Raw genomic sequence first — 13594 nt, 5'->3', positions numbered from 1 at the left:
AAGATACTTTCGAAAGCTGTCATTTGTATTTTCGACATACAAATTCTTTATAGCACTTCACAGTTTTGTGGCCCCCTTTCACCCTACAATGGTCTCAAAAATCTGATGGCACTATGGTATGATAAGAGCTTCTACTAAATGCACTAAATCCAAATGTAATGTAAAAATTAACAATTGCAAAGCATGCTGAGTATTACTCTAATGAGCTCTACCCCGAAAACAAGGGCAATGACAATACCCAGTGTGCTTTGCAATTGTTCATTTTCACATCCATTTACATGTTGGTAATTTAGCAGATGCTCTTATCCAGACTGACAGTGTATTCAACTAAGTTAGATAAACAACAACATATCACAGTCATAGCAAGAGGTTTATGTAACCATTCATGAGAATGTTGTTGCTGTTTGCAGGCCATTTGCAAATGTATTATTTGTGTTTTAAAATGCAAATGACATGTTTTTGAATTAAAAACAATACTTTGCAAAAGCATTTTAGATTTGATTTTGATCCTCTTTAGGGTATTTTGTAGTTCTATTTTGTAATTGTAATTTCATTGGCTATAAAGTTCACAACGATGTAGGTTGTGTAGTGGTTAGAGATTATGGTATGAAGGTTTAGCTTGGAGAGATTTATGCACCTGGTCACAGACAGCTAGTTTGTTGTGCACTGAAGTCCACAAGCGAAGGGAAAAGGTGAGAGGAGGAGAGCACGTGGCTGCATTGAAAGTGAACTGTGTGTGCAGGTGATCAGCGGTGTATTCATTCCGCTGATTCTGTTGCAAAACATTTTTTAAACAGAGGCACATGAAACGAAACGGGACCTACCTGAATTTGTCCAATAGAAACTATTGTTTAATGATTACACTCAGCTAGATGCAGGCAAGAGTATGCAAGGCGGTATTGAATGGGTCACTGTCTGTCACCTTCATTACTAAGTCAAGTTGTCTCTTGACCTGTGCACCTACGTTTTAAACTTTAATTCACTGGCTAGGTTGCAGAAACGTCATGATGGGTATAGGGAAAATGTGAGTATAATGTAGTATTCTAAACCTATCAATGTTACATTGACCTGGGTGAATGGAATATGAATGACAGTCATCCAATATGCTGTAATAGAAATAAGGCCTTGCTCATAAAAAAATCATCCTCCCTAACATGTAAAGCTGTCACTGTCACACACACACACACACACACACACACACACACACACACACACACACACACACACACACACACACACACACACACACACACACACACACACACACACACACACACACACACACACACACACACACACACACACAAGGGTTAGTTTGGAGCTTGGGGTTTTGGCCCTTTGCTTTTGTCACTTCCGTATTCCCTATTCTGCACATCCTATTGGCACACAGCTCTGCCTATGACTGTTCCACTGCAGCTTTGGTACTGTCTGTGAGGAATAGGAACCGCCCCTCTCACCAAAATGTGTTTAAGGCTTACTTTTCACAAGAGAAGTACTATTGTAAGAGGTATTTGGGCATATCCTGTGAACGAGAAACCTGGCTATCTTGAACTATATGTTACATGTGGTATTTAGTTAGTCACTGTGAAGTCAGCTTTTATTGTGACTGGAACGCTTTGGTATTGGAGCAGAATACAGCCCATGAAGTCGGCATTTCCCATTGATGTAAACAAACCCCTTACACACTACACCACAGTAAATATGCAATGTGAGTCATTGGATCTATAAAATTATACAAGGTATGACTTGTTTGACATGGTTTAGAGACAATGAATTGCTTATTCCAATTAGCCATACATTCAAAATATTAGGCTGAGATTTTTCGTTAGGAGTCAAGAAACAGGCCACATTCCTCAAAATCTATGACAGGATTTTGTACATTTGAACTGGGGAAGTAAACCACAACCTCGATGATAGCTATTGAATCACATAAGATTACACTTTGTTTACCTTAGTTAATCGCATGTATGTACATGCGTCAGCTCAATAAATATTGGGTCTGAAACAGAAAAGAAACAACTGCCCAAAACTCAAATTTTGTTCTAAAAGTTATTCAGTCATTCAACATGCTTTTTAAACATTCTAAACGGATACTTTACGATGAATTTGCTGTGTTGATATGTTTCTGTAAATCGAAATCAACTGAAGAAGGAGAATTATATTTTAAAGTGGGCCTATAGAGTAGACTACTCTTTTTAAAGAGGATCTTTACAAAGCTGTCGCATTTCTTTCTAGGATCAAATAAAATTCTCGAATGAAACAGCTATTGATTAAACTTACCCATGTTTGAATTTTGAATCTATTCTCTCAAATCAGTGTCAAATCTTCTGGATTATCCATTCCAAAAATATCACGAAAATATAGGCCTATTGGTGTCTGAATTTTTCGTATCCTACTGCCTAAATGGCTAGTCCTTAAGGGAAGTTATTTTAAACTATTTTTACCTCCTTGTAGCTTATTAAAAATACAGAAAGTTTCCGTGCAATTAACAATTATCTGAAAGCGTTGACTGACCGTGCGGCTTTTGTGTATACTTTTAACAGAGGGTTGACATTCTCGTTTAGGTTTAGTGTACCTGCTGTAAACTTTATTGGTGGTATAAACGGAGCTAGCCGTTTCCGGAAACTCAGTGTTTCTCTTTTTATAATGTGCAATGTCGACTCGTCCTGCTACACGGGTACACCCAGCCCAAACTGCTACACCCAGTATGCACGTACAAGATGCAACTTGCCTCAGTGTATGTATATCATTTATTTATATCTTAATCATAGCTGTGGAATTCAAAATATGATCTATCTTTATCATATATCATAGAGAGACTAAATGATTGCCTACTTTGTCTATGCTCAAAGACAGGATTCGACCGATTTGGAATGACAATAGGAGGACAGCACATTTGGGCATGAACTAGGCTATTACAACAGAAACATGGAAAATGTCGTAGGGCTAAAACATTGAATCAAATATTCAAAAGGAATAGGCTAGTAGACCTACAAAACAAACATGTTTTTCTCCGATATCAAGGCGTATTCTTTTGAATAGCGCTAGTAATTTAATTGAAGTGTCACAGCATCTGGGCTTGATCTTCCCTCGTCGCTCATCTTAATTCTAACCATTTTTAAATGACATTATCCTAATAAAAGAGGTTTGGCGACACTGCTTTTGCTGAAATATATCTAGCCCTGTCGGATTTGCAGTTGTGCGATTTATTGCAACATTCTGTCTAACTTTTTCTGTCTAACTTTTGTAATTACTCTTTAAAGCTTTCCACGTATATATTATGTGTGTTGTTGGTGGATGAAAGGCTTAAATCTGTAACATTTAGACTGTTTTCAATATTCCTGAGAATATTAAAAAACGTTAGGCTATTGTTTTCACACTACATATGTCGTTGTCAAATGGCGTGGTTCCTTTCGAGGTATGAGGCCTATTGTTTCTCGACGTTGCTGACAATAACTGAAGGTGAACTGTTTCTATAACCACATATTTTCTATACGTTTTTTTTCAACCAAATTATAATAGAAATGTCTGCATGACATGAATTATAGTGTCGTCACAGTGTCGTTTCTGTAAATATGAAATATTGTAGGCCTGCTCATATCTTTGAAAACATAGAGGAATCGAAAGAATTGAACCTGAGCATACACATTCATTCTAGTAGGCCTATGTTCTTATTATATTGAAGATGATGATGATGATGATTGAGGGGAAAATGGACTCAAATTATCTCTATTCACCTAATGTGTGTGTGTGTGTGTGTGTGTGTGTGTGTGTGTGTGTGTGTGTGTGTGTGTGTGTGTGTGTTATTCATGGCCAACAGTCATATTGGTGGATCAATTGAGATATTGATAGATAAAGTAACATATGGGGGAATGCTGTCATATCATTTGCTTTCGTTTTGTTCTTTATAAAAACCCACATTTAGGCCTAGAGAATTGTATCCTCAAGAAGGAGAGAGACACATTCTAGGGTGTGCAACACATTCCTAGTTGTTTAGGGGAGAAATTTACAGCTGAGTAATAAAAGTTTACGACTCAATCCATTCAGGGATTGGTTGCAGCGAGCCACGTGGCACACCCGCTCGGTGAACATGAACTTTATGCCTTTGTCTATTCCTCGGACCTCACGTAATATCAGCAGCTCTCTCAGCAGGGGCATAGAAATGATTTCGCCAATAGCGTATTTTCCTAGAGTATAGATTATACAATAGTTTAGCTTTTTGATATGGAACGCGTTTCGTCTAGGCTCCATCCCCTTCCCGGCGTGCTCCTGCATGCTTCGCGGTCAGAAATGGCTTCACCACAGTCACCGTCTCTACCAGCCCCTGTCTAGAGTACACCCCAGAGGAAGAACAACCCAACGGTTGCAGAAAGAGAGATAGAGAAAGAGAAAGCAGCGGACTGTAAATTACGCGGTGTTTACCTAATTGTTAAATTCAGCTTTTTGCTCTTCCATCAATTGGCAGATTTGGGGACGTTTGCTACGCCCGGTGTAGCGGTGTAGAGGTCTATTCGTCAGCATCACCCCCATACCTTTCCGATGGGCCAGCGAGCTTGCGTCACGGTCACTATAAACAACCGGGAGAACGCAGACGCGGGTAAGAAAGCGGTTCCTTCCGTGATCCTTCCTCACTGGCTTGACTGTTAATGAACTAAACCGTATCTGTGAGAAGGGGAATTTGATACGCAATGCCATACATGTTATATGGGGTCAGATATCCTAAGTGAGGGCAAAGACATTGAATATGAATGCTATTGATCAAAACAAAGTTTATTTGTCTCGTGCGCCGAACACAACAGGTGTAGGTAGACCTTACAGTGAAAAGCTTGATTTTGTGTAGTTTGGGTGTTCGTGACCTGACCTGTAGGCTATTGTAACCTCCGTTATTTCTATATGCCTATAGTAGGCTACCTCCAAACTTTGACAGTGCGCTGTTCAGAAAATCACTGACACACCATCGAGAATTAGATTGAATCGTCAATTGTTCTAAGGTTTGGTTTGTTTATCGAAGGTAGCTTGCCTTGAGTGTCTTAATAATGTGAGATTATCTACTGGGGGGGGTTGATTTGTGCTAAACAGTTTTAACCTTTGTTTTCAATTCTTCCAGATTATTTGTATATTACATTGAACCGTGTTTTGGGCCCTCCCCATTGGTCTAAGTGGCCTTTCTTCTATGATATATTCTAATTGCTGACTGCATATGTACTTATCTATAGGCAACATTAGTTGCAAAAAAAGATGGGTGAGAGTATATATATCTAATCAATGTGAAAAGTCAATGTTCGATCTTGTAGTATTATACTATGTTACACGCACACGCACGCACACACACAAACAAACACAATACTGTTGTTCACTGATACTAACAGTGCCCCCTTGTGCCCACCTCTTCACAGCGGAGTTGAGAGGTTGTGTGGGGGGAGTGATGGGGTTGGTGACCGTTGGTCGGTGGTTGGTAGTTATGCAGGCTATATGCTACATTAGTGCGGATACAGTTTAATACATAAATTAAATATGCGGATAGAAAGATGTCTGAACATGTCATCGGGCTCCGGAGTGGCTCCCGAGTGGCGCAGCATTCTAAGGCACTGCCAGAGAAGTCACTATAGACCCTGGTTCGATTCCAGGCTGTATCACAACCGGCCGTGATTGGGAGGCCCATAGGGCGGCGCACAATTGGCCCAGCGTCGTCCGGGTTAGGATACACCCGGGTACACCCCTGGGTAGGCCATAATTGTGAACAATTTGTTCTTAACTGGCTTCCTTAGTTAAATAAAAATTAAAAATAGTCAGGCACGAAGCTTGGAACATCGTCTGAAATATATCAACTGTCACGTGTGGCATGGGAACCATGTTGAATTGATGTCTGTATTGTTAGATGGCTTAAACCTGTTATTTTCTCATACAATAATGAAAACAGCTGTACACAACAAATGAAAAAAATGAATTATATTTATTGGAGGAACACCAGCAACAGCAAACATGGTCAAAATCATAACTATAAATCATAATCACAATAATCATCATGATCATATTTCACAACAACAATAATTTGCACACATAGGGCAAGATCTTTAATTCAGAAATCCATGCTTAACTAGCCTAGAACTTGCGCGTCGATCGGATTGCTAAGGTTTATTTACGAGCTTTGTTACGCCTTATATACGATATTTTACGCATGAACATCATCATTGTTGGATTCGCCAATAGTGTATACTGTGGTGAATGGGACGTAGGCCCTTTCCTGTGCATATTTTGTTAAATATGGCAGACACGTGTACATTCATTTACACAAAATTAACATTGAATGCATGTTTAGTGATGGCAAAGCTGTGAAAGTGTGTGTCTGTCTGTGTGTGTGTGTGGGGGGGGGGGGGTACATATTGTGTATTTAACTACATTTTCCACTATAAGTTAGGCTATAGCCTAAAGTAAAAACATTAGCTGGAAAAAATGCATATTTGATTTTTCCAAATCACTTCAGATATTGTGTGAGGCTAATTGAAATGAGACGAAGTGAATAGGCCTGTCGCAGGTGCGATTGAGTCGTACCAGCACCTCAATGAGATTTTGCTGCAGGTCATTGTGCGGGAACCTTTTTCCAATGGTTTCTTTTTGCACTTTGTCGCGTGGGGTACACCTTTTGCAGCTCTTCGGGTTATCCTTGAATGAGAGAGAAAAAGATCAGTGAAATTAAACACAGAAGTCATGTGCTGCCAATATGCGAAATATGTTTCCCCAATCCATCGTAACGAACGTTGCACTTCAAAACCTTCTTACAATAACGAGTGACCCAACTCAATCGTAAAAATCCTACGAATTTAGAATTTTCCAGATGTAAGTTTGCAGATACATAGGCCTCCACAAACACGCAAATTAAGAAGGAAATAAATGATGATTTTATGTTTTATTGATACACATGAAAATAATGGGCATATGTATTTTTTCCTGGGGTTTTGAAACTTGCAATAGGACCAAGCGCTGTTCATTCAAACTTTTTAATGACTAATAAACATTGCTATTGAATCATAAATCAATTTCACAAGAAGATATTTGCTTATGAACATGATTTACGATGTGTTGTTTTTTTGTTGGTCTCCTAAAACAGCCTAGTCTCTGATTAGCGTAGTGCCTAACGTGAATGAAGCATAGCGCCTAGACCTAATTTGTAAATTGGCCGGAAAAGGTGAACATCATTTTATAAAAGTTTGTTCAGAGCCAGCAAGGAGTATGAATTCCTCATGGTCAAGTAAGAGAAAGCTGATACGAAAACATTGCTTCCCGACCCACATGATCGACACATGTTCATCTCTGCTTCAAATTGTTAAACGTGGCAAACTGAACACTGTAGGCTAATGTAGCCTAGATATTATGTGTTAGCCTATGTTGTTACAGCTTCATATGTACACAAATTATAATTCAACCCAGTGCAGTGATGGGCTAGGCTACCATTATTAGGCCTAATTGGATTGTTCTGGAATTTCTACAACTCCTGATAATAATAATAATAATATTGTGTTTGGTCAAAAATAGTATTATTGTTAGTAGTAGTAGCAGTAGTAGTAGCAGTCGTCGTAGTAGTATTATAGTTAGCTACACGCATAGGGGTAGTCATAAAGTGCAACAGTGCAGATGTTCTTCTTCAAAGAAATAAAAGAATTACGGGCCAAACGGTCTCTTTCCTCTCTGCTTCAAAAGCTGAGATGAGTCCACGTCATTTGTCTTGAGGGCTGCCAAAACACTTATGCCTACAGCTCTTTCTCCCAGCTCACATCGCTATACCGCATACCAACAGCTCTTGTGAATTATGCAATGGAACTACCACAAACTCCATGATATGAAAGTACAAATAATCATAGTGGCGGCTTTATAAACAACCATGTCGAATAAGGGATAAAAACTAAGATGTTGTAGCCTACAGAGAGGTATAAAACGTGAAATACCAAAGAGAGCATATAGCGTATAGTCAAATAGTCACTGTGGTTCGCTCTCAGTCATCTCATCCGTCACAGTTGACAACACGTTGAAGTACGTGATGGTGATACGTTATGAATATTGCTGATTTCAGAAGCGCGCTCGGCTATATGGTTCTCATCAAGTGCTAGAAACCCATACTTATTTTTTGGCTTAGTTGAGTGTCCGGGGGGGAATCGTAATTCTATTCGCAAAATGGGGATACAATTTATGTAGGCTGGTGAAATGCAATGTTGTGAGCATAAGGAAAGCATCTTCACTACATAGAACATTTCAAGTGAAGAACATAGGCATGGGCCTTATATACCTATTTTCTGAGAGTTATGACGCACTTTCAACTGACTTAAATTTTGTCAAATGGTTAACACCATAACACACATGTAATAATGTTTACAATGAGGCCTACAATGATTTTTTTGGGTTTTCCTATTTGGTTTTCCTATTTGCGTCATTTTTGTCAGTCTGCGGATGTAAACATAGGGCGGTTAATCCAGTGGGAAGCCTTTATTGCACAACAGACGTCCTCGTCTTTCTTTCCGTTCTAGCTTTTATTGCCTTTTTTTAGAACCGACAACAGAAGCCCAGCAAAATAGACCTACTATGTGCAAGTTAAAGATTCGTTTTATTGTAGACTGCATAGGCCTACGCGTAGACATCCCCTTGTCAAATACGTATGTCCTACATTTGTGGTTTCAATAATGTGAATTATGTCATTGTTTTCAATACTAGACGTTGTCACTATAGATTATTGAGGGGAAAAAATCAGATCTTTGGCTAATATCGTTCTCTAACCAACGTGTTGTTATCGAATAGCTTGACGGTTGTTTGAACAATCAAATGAATCAATCTGAATGGATTTACATGCAGCTGTGTGTTGAAGCTGAAGATAGTGGTAAAAGGGTTTGCAGTAGGCTATTGTTGACTGAGTTTTTCCACACATGGAAAACAAAAGGATTCAATGTGGAATATTCATTTTTGGAATAACAGTTTTGTCGGGTTTGTACCTCAAATTGAGTAGCCTACCTTATAGAAAGGAGCCCACTTTTTAAGATCCAGGTTGCCATTCATTGATAAATTACTTTTGTCAGTCATTTTAGACAATAGAATACCTCACGTTTCCACAGCTGACTCACGTACGAGCATATGTCCCAGGCCCCCATAGCACACAATTATAGATCTATAGCTTAAGCATTGGGCTATTTCAAAATATCCACCTCTGTGTACGATGTACGCATACCGTCGACACTAAAATTCCATTACTACCATTAATCAATGTAATCATTTTGTGAAGTCAACTCACATAACTTATATTTAGCGCAATTTGGCACTAAACAAATACCTAACTCTACGTTTCTAAGATGTGATTGTATCCGTAAAGACATCGCCTCCCATCTCCATAACAGTGCTTTGTGGATACATATCCTCTGACGTAGCCTGATCAATTCTCTACTCACGGTTGATTGCTGGGTTTTCAGGAAAAGTGTTCTACACGGTTACCACTTAGGCTAGTAACTTCAAATACAATTAAACACTAATTCTCTTTTTTTTACATTGTTATTCTTCTTGCGTTTATAATCCAACGCATTCGTTTCAGAGGCTCAGGATGTATCGTTATGTAGGCTATACACAGAGTTATTTGTTGGTGAGCTGAGAAACTTCACTTGGTTTTATTGCCCTTCACAGAAGAGACCCTAAACGCTTTCTTATCACCACCGCCCTTCCCCCTAGCAATCGGAATTACCCGTTAAGAGCCGAGGCACGATAATTACCTTCAAGTCATGTAATGCTAATTCATACACGATGTAAAACATGGAAAGAATGTGAAAAATTCTTGCCCAGCAAAAACACAAGAACCAACAGAGCACGCGAGCTTTATGAGAGCGCTACCACTACATAAACATCTGATTTGGATACAACCTACACTGAATATGTACACAGCGGCGAGGACAAACGATACATTATCTTACATATTACATTGTACTCTTTATTGGCTTTCACAATTTTCAAATATGTGCGTGCGAACTACATTGTCCTTGTGTGTAACTGTGTTACACACACACACGTGCACTCACACACACGCCATGCCACATAAGCAGGTAAAACATATGTATAGGTATCAATTTATTTATCCCATTTATAAATTTACATTAAAAAAAACTAAAATGACAATTCAGTGACGGGATTATTCTAGTTCTGGACAGCAGTTTGATATTGCAGACATATACACGTCGCTTATATATTTATATTGTCTTGTTTTCTTGCTCAGTGTGGAATGTCCAACTAACTTAATGCATGCGTTGCTATGCCCCACTAACTTAATGCATTCGTTTTCTGGCTGCATTTTTAGAGCTATAGCTGGTTAGCTAAAAGCTACAGTTTCCTTGCTCTCAATTGGTGGAGAATGGTCAGCTGACATTGTCATATTGCCTCTCTCTGGAGCTAAGCGATCAGCTATAACACTCGGGTTTGTGAGTCTTACCGGAGATTGGAAATTAATAATATTGAAACCTCAAGCAACCGTCTATTTATACAAGCAGCGAAAGGGTGAAAGGAAGGTTTTGCAAAGGTGTGTGAGCAGCCAGCAACATATCCAGAATAAGGGAAAGGGGAAGGGGGAGCTACTGAGAGGGGAAAGTGGAGAAAAAAAGACTGATTAAGAAGTGCGGAGAGTTGAAGAAGAAGGGTTGCAGGCAAGGTATGAATTCGTATTTCGCAAACCCGTCACTCTCCTGCCATTTATCCGGTGGTCAAGATGTTTTGCCAAGCGTGCCACTAAATTCCACCACTTATGACACAGTGAGACATTTTTCGTCGTATGGGGCTGCTGTGACCCAGAATCGGATATACGCAAATCCGTTCTATTCTCCCCAAGACAATGTTGTTTTTGGGCCGAGCCGGGCATCCTATGAGTATCATGGATCTAATGTGTTTCTTCAAGACAAGGATGGAGGTCTTGCCAGTTGCAGACAAACAACAAGCATGGGACTGAATGCACAAAACCACATTGCTCAGGAGTACAGTTTGGATCAAGTCAGAGGAGGATCGCAGGAGCAGAAAGCTAACGTCCAGATATACCCGTGGATGCAGCGAATGAACTCTCACAGCGGTGAGTTTTACTACAACAAATAAATTAAGTAAATTAGCCAGTTTCACGATATATCTTAGCTACAGAGCATCTTCGTTTTTATGGCCCCATAAAACATCATTGTATCGTCTCGCCCAGTAGAAGGCCTATTTTCTGAGTGTGCGTAACTATTCCAACAGTTTCCCAAAATAACGATGATATATTTAACTATTATACATTTAGTTTAAACAATTTGCATAGGCAACGTATATTTTACAAACAGATATTGGACATGCAGATGAAGTCTAATGCACGGTTTGGAGAATCGTGTTTATTTTACTGCATGCCATATGCGTTTCTACCCTGACCAGAGCTATTTTCTACATGAATTGCTCCCATCACATTGTCAGTACCTTTGTCATGATGTCTAATCTAGATTATGGTAATTGAATCAATTTATGTCAGAACAATTCACATAATGGCTTGACATAGACATGTAATCCAGTACATTATGATTTCTTTTCTCTGCACAGGAGTTGGGTATGGGTCAGACAGACGCAGAGGACGCCAGATATACTCCCGTTACCAGACACTGGAACTGGAGAAAGAGTTCCATTTCAACCGCTATCTAACCAGACGTAGACGTATCGAAATAGCAAACGCCCTTTGTTTGACAGAACGTCAGATCAAAATTTGGTTCCAGAATCGTCGCATGAAATGGAAGAAAGAGAGCAGCCTGACGTCGACGGTGACGGGAAGTGAATCTACAGGGGCCACGGCGGAGAAGGAACGAGACGGCTTGGAAGAGGAGAAAGAGGAGGAAAAGAAAGAGAAAGAATGAAAGACATTTTACAACGAAATCACGAAACTCCACTAAACTACCTAGCCATTCAAAGACCACAAACTCCCCTGCATGATATTGTTCTGCTATTTGTCCCTCTCTCTCTCACAAACTCGTAGCCTTCGCGCGCGTAAAAACATGCAATATTCTGCAATTCGGATCATTTTAGGCTGGAAAAAGCATATAGTTAACTGTTTACTTCTGGTGGCATAATGTCCTTTGTCATAGTCATGCTATTTGTGTTGTGAAATGTGAAACATTCATCATTTCCCTCCAGAATTGCCCCATTTACACTGTAAAATATATCGTTCGGATTACTTCAGTCAATTCACATAGGTCAGTGTTGGGGATGGTTTACAAACACAATAGGGCATAAGCATTCCAAATGTGAAGGAAATGCCCAGGCATACTTATTTCGTTTGGGTTAATGTACTTGAATCTTTACATTCCCATGAATCCCATCGCAATATGACTCCTGCAAATATCCTGAAAGCTCTCACGGGGTGAACTACACTACCTAAATTGTAGATATGCCTGTATATATTCTATGTATTCCCATATATACTCTGTGAGGGCTTTGTGTGCATTATGCTGCTTAAACGGATGTTCTCTTAAGGTTGCACTTACCACTTTTTGGCATAATAACCGTTTATGGTTACCCAAGACTACCTAATAAAAAGGGAGAAATGATACAAGAGGAATCAATCACGTTGTTTAAGGTTGTGAATTTATGTTTTGTGTATCATTGAATAAAATGTTTTCAAACCAGTTCCGTTCGTGTGGTATGTAAATCCACAAAAGCTGACAAGGTACAAATCTGTCGTTCTGCCCCTGAACAGGCAGTTAACCCACTGTTCCTAGGCCGTCATTGAAAATAAGAATTTGTTCTTAACTGACTTGCCTAGTAAAATAAAGGTAAAATAAAAAATAGACTAAGTGGACACCTGAGTGACTTTACGTCATATCAATATAATCCAGAGAAGACATACGGTCTTTTGCACAAGTTGTGTGTTTGATTGGTCATTCGTCAAGGTAACTTGACATATTACGGTTTAAGAAAGCACCCGTATTGTTTTTAGTCATATAGCCTATCCAATTTCCAAATGAAGTTGCAACTGAAACCAATTTGGCATACCAAAATAAACGTGACCACAAGCCAGGAAAATATGATATTGTGCTATAAAAGCTGATAGCTGGAAAAACATTTAGTCTATCGGCTTTGGTGACTGTTTATTCTGCGCAATACATTTTGGACCTATATGGACTCCTGGGATGACTATAAAACTACATTTAAACCAAATTAAGACAAACCTAAATATAATAATGGCTCCTCGAATAGCACACAGTTAATTTATTGTTATTATTATTATTACTATTACTATTATAGCCTACTATAGAGCATTTTACGTTTTTATTGCTTACCAATCACGTCATTGCTCGATCAGTGTTGCTCTTCATAGTGCCTCTATGGGGCACCCCGCACCCACCCTCAACAGAGGCTGGTATGCTATATGATGCTGCAAGGCAAGGGCATAATGGAGGGGGCATAGATGAGATGACCGCCCTGGCCTGCCCTATATCAGACACCAGATGACGCTCTTGTCTTAGAGTCTCACCCTTTTCCTCACAAAGACCCCACAAGGTCCCCAACAGCCCACAGCACAAAGTTTACCGGACACGTTCCTCCTATTCATCAATATACCCCCGGGGTATCA

At 39.4% G+C, this 13594-nt stretch overlaps 2 protein-coding genes across 2 annotated transcripts in view; both read left to right on the top strand.

The window, feature by feature from the left end:
• Positions 1-4117: 4117 nt before the first annotated feature.
• The window catches only part of LOC118360079 (homeobox protein Hox-C3a-like), a 43008-nt gene continuing 33531 nt past the window's right edge, over positions 4118-13594 (top strand). Inside the window, exon 1 of the mRNA XM_052482439.1 lies at positions 4118-4597. The gene's annotated coding sequence lies outside the window, so the exon portion shown is untranslated. The remainder of the gene's footprint in view (positions 4598-13594) is intronic.
• Positions 10059-12721, top strand: LOC118360085 (homeobox protein Hox-C6a-like). Its single transcript, XM_035739187.2, has 2 exons — positions 10059-11080; positions 11572-12721. Exons 1-2 carry the CDS (start codon positions 10672-10674, stop codon positions 11877-11879), a joined length of 717 nt encoding a protein of 238 aa, XP_035595080.1. The 5' UTR covers positions 10059-10671; the 3' UTR covers positions 11880-12721.

The sequence above is a fragment of the Oncorhynchus keta genome, chromosome 27, assembly GCF_023373465.1.
Source record: "Oncorhynchus keta strain PuntledgeMale-10-30-2019 chromosome 27, Oket_V2, whole genome shotgun sequence".
Taxonomy (NCBI): domain Eukaryota; kingdom Metazoa; phylum Chordata; class Actinopteri; order Salmoniformes; family Salmonidae; genus Oncorhynchus; species Oncorhynchus keta.
Note: the sequence above shows the minus strand (reverse complement) of the source record. Positions and strands in the feature narration are given on the sequence as shown.